The following is a 12,065-nucleotide window of genomic DNA, read 5'->3' on the forward strand; positions in this document are numbered from 1 at the left end:
CGCGAAACACTACGGGAACGCACACGCAAAACTGTTTTCAGTTCGCGGCGTAGTTGGGCAATCTCTTCTTGGAGTTGTGCGATCGTGTTCGACTGTTGACTTTTGTTCACGGCGTCTACATGAGGTGGGCTTGCTTCTTGGATCTTGTCGGCCAGCTCAGCCGTTTTGTCAAGGGTTAGTGGGCTCACGACAGCGAGTATAGATCGAGTAGATTTGGGTAGTTGTTGCAGGAAGAGTTCTGTCAATAGTTCGTCCGAAACGCTGAGAGATTCCGCTCTTCGTTTTAATTCACGGAGAATGTCAGACGGTTTCCGATCTCCTAATGGCTCACAAGCGAGAAGTTTCCTAAGCTGTGTAGACGAGGATTCACTACAACGCGTGACTAGTTCGTGCTTTAGTTTTTCGTATGGCTCCGAAGTTGGCGGGTTCATGAGAATGTCTCGTACTAGAGATGCGTTATCTGGAGGAAGATTTACAACGATGTAGTTGTATTTTGTTTTTGACTCTGTTATCGGTTTCGGAGCGGCTAACTCGAAAGTGCTTTCACACATCACGAACCATAACGATACATCACGCACGTTGAATGGCGGTATAACTACGCCACTCACCTCTGCCATGGTGGTTTCTTTTGCTTCACGTCCGATGTCGCCAATCTTTAGTTGTTATATTTACACTTTATTTACAACGGATAATATTTACACAATACAAACGGGGATGCTGGTAGAGGAAAATGTGGCCCGTGCATGATGAGACGCAGACACGCGCGTCCGTGAGTGAGACAACATCAACCATCAACAACCCGAGCCAGACGCCTTTGACTCCCGATTTCTGTTGTGATGCCACCAGCAGAAAATAGACTAATAATTATACAAGCTGGGAAGATACGCCAGCGCCATCGTGTGGACAGCACTACAAAAGTTTTATGATAACATGTTTCCATGTTCAGTTTTCCCATCTGAACATGGGGTATCTGGAATTGCATGGTGAGAAACTATCTGAACACCACATTTAATGGTTTGATATGTCATATACAATTTTTCTGTTCTATCCAGGTTCAGACACACATACTAAAATCTCGATTCTTCACTTCAACATATCTGAATCACCCAAAACAAAAATCAAATTGAACATATATATTCAGCAGTAAATTTGATGAGAAAATCAAGAATTTACAAAATTTAAATTACACTAATATTTAAATTAAACAGTAATTTTTGCTTCAATCTATATATATAAAATAACATGTCCTGACTGACTGATTTATCATCACAGAGCCGAAAACGCTGAAGATATAAATATGCAATTTTATCAGTTATTTCAGTCACAAGTGTGGACTCACTAAAAAATGGTTTTAACAATTCAACTCCCTAGGGGGTTCAAAAGTTATATAGAAAACTCCTGCCGAGCAGAAACCCCCGGAGCTATAAATATTAAATTTGGTCAGTTTTATTTCTTGACATAAAAACCCGCTTAAGAAGGTTTTTTTTTTAAAATTTGACTCCTAAGTGTTGGAGGGAGTCATAAGGCGGTTCAAAGATTATATGGGGCAATCATGGCGGAGGCAAAATACTGAAGCTATAAATATAAAATTTCATCAGTATTATAATCTATGAATACCCACTAAGACAGGATTTCTGAAAATTCAACCCTCAAGGTGGTCATGAGTCCTTCAAATGTTATATGGAAAAATCATAGCAAAGTCTAAATCCCCACGAGCAAAGCTGCAAGTAACAGCTAGTAAATACAGTAGCGCACCAATTATCTGAACTCCAATTAACCAAACTGTCTAATTATCTGTAAATATCCTATCTCTCTCAATTTCCTTTTTTGTTAGATTTAGCAAACGGAATTGAAAACATTCCCCTGATCAGTGTATAATTGGGAGTAGTAACAAGAGAATAAGGGCTTGGGAAAAGGAGGTGAAATCAAGGTCAAGACAACAGAATTCCTGTTTATATTACCCCCCCCCCTTCACAGTGGACTCTTCTTTTGTCCCCTTCACAGTGGAACTTTCCATTGAGTGACAGGTTTCTTGGAAAAGTTAATTATTGCACTCGCGATCTGTTACACTCTGGTTAATTTCATTTAGAACTAAGGTGAAAATAATATGTCTGGGAAGAGCGAAAAAGGATTGTTCTTTCATTAGGGGAAAAAGCAAAGATATTGAAGTGGCTTAAAAATGGCAAGGAACTAAATTAGCATTGGAGTATAGTGTAGGAAAGTCTACGATATCAGAAATTAAAAAGAATGGAGATTCCATTATAAATTTTGTAACGACACTTAAAAGTGAGCAAGGAAGCTTAGAACAAAAATCTATGAAAAGATCTTTTGATGATAAAGGTTTGTACATGTGGTTTTTACAAAAAAACTCATCTGGCCAACCAATTTCTGAACCCCTATTGTTTAAGAAAGAAAGCACTGTTTTTCAATGAAAAACTGAATGGAGAAAATACAAAATAATATGAACACCAGTGAAAAAACAATACTCGAGGGAACCTTTCGTATACTCCCGCCCTCTAGTGTGGAAGAGTGCCACCTAGCGGACGAGAATGTGCACACACCAGTCTAGTCGTAGCAGTGATAGCGTTCGAATGCAAAATAGAACAGGGGAGTTAAAACATCGTTATGGCTGACGTCACAGATTTCGAAAGAGGCATGATTGTTGGAGCCCGTCTTACTGGGGCCACAGTAACGAAAACGGCCACCCTTGTTGGTGTCGGGAGAAGTACCGTGCTGATGGTAAAGACCTATAGCAAACAGGGAAAGACATCATCTGCCAAGCATAACAGTGGCCGAAAGTCGAAGATGACTGATAGAGACAGAAGGGTTTTGAAGCGGATTGCGGCCAGAGAAAGCACAAGACAACAGCATCCCACATAACATCTGAGATGAACACACATCTACAGGAAGGTGTATTGACAAAAACTATCTGCCGTGAACTGCATGCAGCAAACATACAAGGTAGAGTGACTATTCCAAAATCATTGGTGACACCATGCAATGCCTTGAAACGACGAACATAGTGTCATGAACGTAAGAATTGGACAACAATGGAAGAATGTCATCTGGTCAGACGCATCGTCGTTCACATTATTCCAGACTAACAGATGTGTTTAGGTTTGGAGAATGCCAGCACAAGCCTATGATGTTTACTGTCTCCTTCCTACTGTTGAGCATGGAAGGGGATCAGTGATGCTGTGGGGCATCATGTCTCACCGTGGTTTTGGCCCACTTGTCCTGGATGGGCGGGTTAAAGCATCGGTTTATGTCAGTATTCTGGCCAACCATCTTCATTCAATGGTGCAAATACTAGTTCCCTGATTCTCGACCTGTGTTCCAAGATGTAATTCACCAGTTCACACTGCTGGAATTGTCTGAGACTGGGTTGATGAGCACGATGAACTGCAACATCTCCTGTGGCCCACTCAGTTCCCTGATCTTAATACAATTGAACCTTTGTGGGGTATTTTGGAGGCCAAACTGCACAGTAGGTTTATACCTCCAAAGACACGTTCTGAATTAGTGACCTTTTTGCAGGAGTGGCTATGTATCCCTGTGACTGTGGTACATGGCTTGTATTTGTTATCCCATGATGGATACAAGCTGTAATTAATGCAAAAGGAGGGCCAACAGCCTATTAATAAAGATTTTGTCTCATTTCACAGGTGTTCATATTATTTTGTCCAACCCCTCTACATTTCAAGTAAGTTCTGGGTGGCTTTGAAATTTCAAGTTACGCCATGGTATATGAGAAATCAGATTACATGGCAAAAAATTATCTGCATCTATGGTGGTCGCTACGAATTTTGGAAAAGAAATTAATGAATCGGAAAAATACAAAGAATCCATTTACAATGCAGATAAGACTAGACTGTTTTGGAGATCTCTACCATGAAAAACATTAGCATCCGGAATTGAAAAAGTGCTTCTGGGACTAAATTAAGTAAGGAAAGAATAACGATTCTCATGTGTGAAAATGTAACAGGAAACCATCGATTGCCATTGTTTGTGATAGGAAAATCAAAAAATCCTCAAGCCTTCAAAAATTTGAAAAGTTATTTACACTTCTAAAAAAAAGGGTTGGATGACTACAGAAGTTTTCATTGATTGGTACGATAAAGCTTTCATTTCTAAAGTTTAAGAGCATCAAAGAAATTTGAAGAAAACAGGCAGTAGAGTGCTATTGATTCTAGATAATGCAAGCACATATTCATGAGCAGACAAACTTGAATGTGAAAATGGAAAGTTTTGAGTATTGTTCATGCCACCTAACGTTACATGTGTGGCATATACAACCCATGAATTAAAGTGTGATAGAGACATTCAAATGACTTTATAGAAAGCAAATGTTAAGAAAACTTTTTATCAGTAGAAACAGAAGAGCCTGATTCCCAACATACCAAAAAAGTTGATTTAAAAGATTGTTATATGATGGCTGCTAATTTCTGGAATCTAGTAAAATCCTCAACATTAAAGAAGTCTTGAAATAAAATTTTAAATAAAGAAAAAACTAATAATGGATTCGAAAAATCTGGTAATGAAAATGAGGAGTGTAAAACAATGAAGGAGATGGGAAGAATCCATGGCCCGAACGACAGGAGAACACTTATCCTATTCAACTAACGTATTTAACCGTTGAAAGGCCGAACTATGAACGAAACCACTCATTGTTTTGAAATTTGGAATTCGAGGTCCTTTTGCATGCCTAAACATAGATCAACTTTGAAATTTGAAGAAAAATTCTTTTTTTTTGTTTTCCACGATGTTCCATATTTGGAGTAGTTATCACACGAAATTTTCTGTTTTCTACTACAATTCAAATTCACAACACATACCAAATTTTTAAACATAAAAATGTGTGTATACACACACACACAGAAATTCAATTCTTTTTAATATCTACAATTCCACAATAATCATCTTTGATGGACCCATTTGTCAGACCGGTAAGCATTTAGTGTTTTTTGGCAAACGCACCCCGTCCTTGCGTCGCAGACACAATATAATGACCATCAAATGACCAAGCATCTTTTTCCGTTGACAGCATGGAACTGGATGAATAATTAACCCCTCCATTGTTTATGGAGGGTTAATTCATTGTCACTTTGTTAACCATTGTCACTTCCATTGTCATTGGAGGAAAATTAACCATTGTCATTTCTCTTCGGAATTCCAAATGCGAAATATGATCCGCTTCTTGCAACTCTGAATGAGTTTTCCAACGTGCTATAATGGTCATAGGGCAAATATTTTCCAATGGAATCCAGAGCCGAGATTTTAATCGGATTCTAGGAAGAATTTCTTTTATTCCATGCAAGGTTTTTTTTCCGGATTGCTCAAAACTGTGCCTTTACTTAAAATGTTCACATGAGTGTTGCACTTTCTCAGCCCTACATCTCTTGAAGAACATGTTTCGGGAGTTTCTAATACATCATCCTTGTTGTTTCAAAATACATCTAGCATTCAAGCATTCCACATAAATCAGTTGGAACTGTTGTCACTAAATCATTTTCAACAATAACATTTTCATCCGTGCTGTCCCATTTTCATTTGCAAGTAATTGCCATATGTCTGCGAGTTATAAATATCCTACTAGTTATATACAGTAAAATCTCATTAAGTCGTCATTTTTCTTTAGGCTCTTCCAGCTCTAATAGACCACAATGTTATTAAACCCTCGTTTACTCGTCGCTAATTTCGGTTAACTCGTCATTATGAAAAAGTTTGAGAAAGAGAAACAAACTATTTTTATGGTTCCCATTGAAAAAAGAGCTTATTAACAACATTGCCATATTCTTGAAAATCACAATAAAATCCTATACACCCAAACGGGACAGTTTAAGTAATGAAAGTTACGCTGGGGAAGTGCATTTGCCGACTAAGGTTATTAGAACGTTAGGGACTGTTCAAGTTAGATCTCATTTCTGCATGGGCTCTACTGGAGAAACTGCAAAACACCCAGGCTCTGTCGCAAGAAGCAACGTAAGCACTTTGCTGCTCCCCAAGGACCAGGGCATCTGTGGCAAAACCAAAATTTATTGATACGTCAAAGATTACATGTAGTGCAAGGAAATAAAAAATTATGTAAATCGAAGAATCAAATTAATCAAGTTAAAGTGCAACAGCTATGGATAATAAATTATCGTAGAAAGCATGGATTCTACTAATTTAGGGCTTGAAATTTAAACAAAATATCTTTGTTGAAAAGAATCAGACATTCTTCCCCAAGTTGAGGTCTTCTGTTTACTTTTCCCTGCCAGGGCCTCCCCCTCCTCAAAGTCAAAAGTGTTCGAGATTACTTTGTAGTTACATCATGAATTACTGATGAAGAATTAAAGCACTAAAATTAAATTTGATGTATATGTAAAATTAATGTGCAATATAGAGTTCTATTATGAAGAAAAGCTAACTATTCTAACAGTTGCTCTGTTAGTTTAAATTAAAAATTACTAGTACAAATCAAAGTGTACCAGTATATTTTACCACAATAAGTTAAGTAATAAGAGATCAGAAGAGGTAAAAAATTGCTATTATTTTTTCCTTCGCAATCTATAAATTTTATTAATATGTTAATTTGATTCATACTTCAATAAATATCATATTACTTTATACGATTTTCACAACATTGCACATTAAAACTGACGGCACTCTGCTTAAGTCGCCACTCCGCTTAATCTGTCATAATTTTTTGATAACTTGAGATGACGACTTATCGAGGTTTTACTGTATATCTAAAACTTTCTAAATACCCTACAGCTTCTTCTAATGTGAGATATCTTTTGGACATGGTTACATACAGCTGAACATGAAAAGACTATCTAGGATTGCCGATCATGATTTGATTAGTCTGCCATTCACAAAAACACGTATTTCTAAGAATGCAAGAATAAAAAAATACTCTCAACCAATATAAATATAATCAATTGACCAGAGAAAGCACATTACTCTGCCATATTACCCAGAATTTGCTCCCATACACATGTCGAATGATGGCAACACCTGCAGGTTCAAACTGGAAAATCGAAGCAGCGCACTACAAATTAGTTATCTCTAGAATTCCGCTCTCTTGAAGGCCAATGTTCCATAAATGGAACACGCATATTTGAACGTACGTAGCTTGTTCACGTGTAACAGTACAAAAAGAATAATCAATTTACTTTGATTGATATATTATATAAGTGGTAGAAATACACAAAATAATTTTCAATTTACTTCAAAATTGAAATTTTGGTGAATTTTATTTGAAATGGAGAAAAATGCCCAAAAAATGTCAAATTTCAAAATTCTGTCAAAAAAGTTTAAAATAACATGGAGTTTGCAAATTTATTTTAAAAAATACTTAAAACTATTCTCTATATATGATAAAAAACCGGAAATGTTCAATTTCAAATGAATCAATTTTTAACTAATATTTTTGCAAATAAAAACTAAACCTTTAAACGGTTAAGAGGAATTCATGATATGGCAGCATTGAAAAGAATGTCTTCTTGAAAGCAAAAAGCAATCTAAAACTTTTTGCTTAAATTTTAATCCCTGCAGTTCGGAAAATGATAAAAAATATATATAAATCATAAAAAGTAAAAAAAAAAAAAAAAAAGTTAAAAGATAAAAAAGACAAAAAAGGTTAAAAAGATAAAAAAATTTAAACACACCAGCTGCCAAAAAAGACAAAAAAGGTTAAAAAGATAAAAAAATTTAAACACACCAGCTGCCATAAAGTGTGAAGGAAAATTGTGCACACACAATACTTTTTTTAAATCTACCTATCCACTACTAAATTTGCTGTATTAAGAAAACTGTTACGCAAAAAATATATATATTTCAACCATTTTAGTATAGTCAGGAACATCCTTTAAGTTGCCTGTCCAATTATCAAAACTAAGGCCGGTCCCGACAGGTTTTGATAATGAGCGCTCTACTGTATGTCTTTATTGTAACTTATGTTTTTATTGGTGCAATTTGCATAGACAGCAGATTATTTCTCAACATTAAATACTTTCTGATCAAATTGTATAGTACATAGTTTGAGAATGAAAAATCATCATAAAAACAAAAACTACATATATAAAAAATGGTGATATAGTGATGATCAGAAGAAAGTGGCTAAAATTATTTATCTGGCATCAAGAGTAATTTTTGTTTTCTTTTATCTTATGGATGCCAAAACACTATGCTCATACCTAAATTTGGGACATGATAAATAGTCATCAAAAGAAAATAAATAACTTCCTTGTTTTAGCTTGAAGCCATTCAGAGTAAAGTGATCATAAAGAAATTGAGTATGTTTCAATAATATGCAGTGATGATTAGAAGTTTCAGCTATGCCAAATTCATCTTAAAGCTGAAATCAATTCACAACTAAATATATGAACAGATGATGAAAAATGATTGGCAAGTTAGAAACATTTTAATAGCTAAAACAATTCACACAATTTAAAAAAAAAAATCTAGAATGAAAAAAATGAGTATTGGAAAAAATCACATAAACTGAACATACCATACCTTCAGCATCACTGGTAAAATTGTAACAGTAGTTACAATTTGTTTAAACTTACCGTATAATGAACATAGCCAGCACAAAAGCAACTAAGACCAACAAGATACCAGAAACAACTCCAAAAACAGCAACAGCAGAGTTTTCTGTGGGTGGAGGAGTTGGCGACGAACCTATAGAGACAGTGCATACTGCATGCATAAATAAAACCTTATGCTTTAAATAGCAAATCTTCCCTCTTGAATGGTATATAACAATACAGTATTCAATTTAAATGATTTGATTAATAAATCATAATAAAAGACAAATTTTAAAGTAAAATGCATGCACAATAGTGGTTGAAAAAGAATTTCTTTCTAATTTTACTATAGTAGTAACAATATAATATTAACTAAATACAGTCAGACCCAGCTATAACAAAGTCAAATAAAAAAGCAAAACATTAGTCATTATACAAAAAATTTCTTATATCTGTGTCGACTTGAAACATTATGTCTTCAAGAAAAATTAAATAAAATTTACAAACATGATATGCATTTTACAATAATCTCTGAGCATTCTCAAAATAAATATAAATTAAACTAACTTATTTTAAAAAAAGGATAAAAATGTAATTGAAGTCTTACATAATTGATAATACATAAATTAATGAAAATATTTTGCAATGGTTGTTTTTCTTTGATATGATTGTGAATGCTAAGAATTTTGCATTTATGTCTATATGCAATAATATCTCTCAAATTTGCACATGACTTTGAAAACCTATTCACTAGTATACTACAAAAATACGAAGAATCTCTTGAATTTAATTCCACACATTGAAAAAAACCTATTTGATTTTTTTCAAAAACTTTCTTTTCAATGGTATAGAGATGTGATTTTGGAATCCAGAAATCTTGTGATTCTTCTGAGGAGGGGCTACCACCTCCCCATAGAACCAATAAAAAATAAAAATCGTTTTTTAGAAAAAAAAATCAATTAACAGAAATTGATCTCCCAGGCAGTACCTGCATTCACCCTCGAGCAGAATATAATAATGCAATCAATTTGCTTCTTGTCTTGAAAAAGCAACAACTTTTGATATGAAGTAATGAACAGAGACCATCAAAATTCAACTTTCTGATAAGAGGCACCTGTGTGTATTTTTATGGCATCTGGAAGAGGTGTGTGTCTAGAGGGGGCGATTGCCCCTCCCAAGCACAGTGAATAACAGAGAAAAATCAATCTGTACCATAAAATACAGGACAATTCCAACAAACCTAGAAAATAAATCACCTCTCCTAACACATTACATCCATGCCTGATATGGATTGTCTTCACGTATTATTTTCAATGCAACCGTATTGCAACAGCTTTATATCACATAATCAGCACACAACAGTGACAGCGTAGAGCTCCCATAGATCACCGTAGCTGCTATAAGAATATAATGAAGCAAAATCTTTTTTATGAGCAGGGTAGTATTATACATTATAAAATTTTTTTGGTGATATATGCTTTTATATTGGGTATTTTGGTTATAATGGAATTACTATTTTAGCACAATTTAAAAATCAGACGATGTTAGCTAAAATTATAAAAAATTGAGCACCGGACAGCTGTTCTGGGGCTACTGTAGCCCCTTCGTAAGTGTAAAAAATAAAATGAAATTAAACTGTTATAGTGCAGGTGACATGTGTAAATGAAAGTACATGTTCTGATCAAGGCTCACATGTGATGTTATAATGGCAGAGAAAAAGATAGTGATGTTGAAAATTTCATTTTTCTCATAATCATTCTGTCTTTATTCTTTAAAATCTATGCAAATGAATATCATGTGTAGTATGTTTCAAATATTCTGATAACTCGTGGAAAAGAATTCATAGAGTTATGGACCAGGTGCATTGTCATTACTGAACATCACATTTTTTTAAGACTGAAAATAATGTTGACTTGGTAAATAATGTTGGTATACAACTGTGATCAGTTTGCAAAAATGGCAGATACAATACAAGCCCTGGGATTCCCTTTCTAAATCACTGCAAAGTTTTAATCTTTAACAGTTAGCAGAAACTGTAATTTCGCACAACTATGGTCCAACATAACACTATTTCCTAGATTTATCATCATAACTTCTGTATTCAAGCTATTCAAAATTTTTTTTTTTTGTTGATATTGCCTGTGAAAAGATGAAGCATTAATATTAAACACTTTTTGTTCCTTATGTAGCTGAAATATGTATTTTTAAAAACTTAAGTTTTGGACCATAGTTGTGTTATGAAGCCCCAACAAATATTTTGGGCTATAAATTGCTCATGAACCATCGTTGAGAAAAAAACAGATTTTCAGAAGACAGAGGTAAATTGCATATTTATTTATTTTAATGCAACCACTTGTTCTTACAATATATATATATACAATCCGAATCAAACCATGGTCAGAAGTTTATTTTCATGACGTGAAGACTAAGAAGGGCTTTTTGAAATTTGACAGCTAGGGGGAGGAGATTCAATAGGGATGGGGAAGTCATATGCAGAAATATCATGCTGAGCCGAAACCACTCTTTGGAGCTATTTATTTTATTTATTCAATATTGCTTGGCCGAGGCCTATACAAGGGAATGCAGTGAGGTTTGACAGAGACGATTGATGTTATAAAGGAAATCAGAAACTGTTGTACAATCAATAATGTTTGACGGGAGGTTGTTCCAGTCAGTTATTGTTCGAGAAAAGAAACTAAATTTGTGTGTGAAACAACCTGTGGATGCAAAGATGGGTTTTAATTTTTGTGAATGGTTTATTCTTTTTGAAAAGTATGAAGCTAAAGTTAGAAAATTCTGAAGTGTTCGGTATGAAAACGTCCATGAAGGATTTTGAAAAGGAAAGAGATTCGAAAGACATATCTATGGGTAAAAAGCAGTTGCATATTGAGGTGGCGATTGAGTTCAGTGACACAGGCACCAGATGACCAACAGTTAAGAATAAAGCGGGCAAATTTATTTTGTCTAATTTGATTCTAATTTGTCTATATTGGAGAGAGTATGGGGCCCCAGATTTCACAGTCATATGAGAGTACAGAAAGGATGTAGGTTTGGAAACAGAGATGTCTGAGGTGACGGGTGGAGTTTTTGAGGTTCCGATGAAGAAAAAAAAGAGTTTTTGGAGATACTTATGAAAGACCTAATCAACATGGAGATTCCAACGGAGGTCAGCAGAAATAATTACACCCAGATATTTATAATTAGAAACTTCTGCGATTATTTGGTCAGTATTTTGATATGATATTTAGTCTATATTTTTGATTGTAATGTAGAGATTCACTGAGAAGGGATTTTTCAAAATTCAACCCTCTAAGGGGGATTCAAAGGCTATATGGAGCAACCATCACTGAGCCGAAATCGCTGAAGCCATAAATAAGAAATTTAGTCAGTATTATATTTTATAATGTAGAGACCCACTAAGACGGGATTTCTGAAAATTCATGAGGCATTCAAATGTTAAATGGGTGAATCATCAGCGAGTAATTTCCAGATTACCAAATCTACACGAGCAAAGCTGCTGATAACAGCTGGTGGCCCATAAAACTGGTTGGA

General features: G+C 34.8%; 1 protein-coding gene across 2 annotated transcripts in view; it reads right to left on the bottom strand.

Moving 5' to 3' along the window:
* Positions 1 to 12,065, bottom strand: part of LOC149085435 (tyrosine-protein phosphatase 69D-like) — a 227,832-nt gene that overhangs the window by 114,962 nt on the left and 100,805 nt on the right. The window contains exon 13 of one of the 2 annotated variants that reach the window (XM_089233438.1): positions 8,556 to 8,667. In XM_089233438.1, coding sequence (XP_089089564.1) covers positions 8,556 to 8,667 — 112 coding nt within the window. Of the gene's footprint in view, positions 1 to 8,555; positions 8,686 to 12,065 lie in introns of both variants that reach the window. The other variant, XM_089233437.1, reaches the window with a different exon arrangement.

This window comes from Pholcus phalangioides, unplaced genomic scaffold, assembly GCF_987345545.1.
Source record: "Pholcus phalangioides strain wild (caught in Gottingen) unplaced genomic scaffold, Ppha-v1.0 ptg000007l_1, whole genome shotgun sequence".
Classification (NCBI taxonomy): Eukaryota; Metazoa; Arthropoda; class Arachnida; order Araneae; family Pholcidae; genus Pholcus; species Pholcus phalangioides.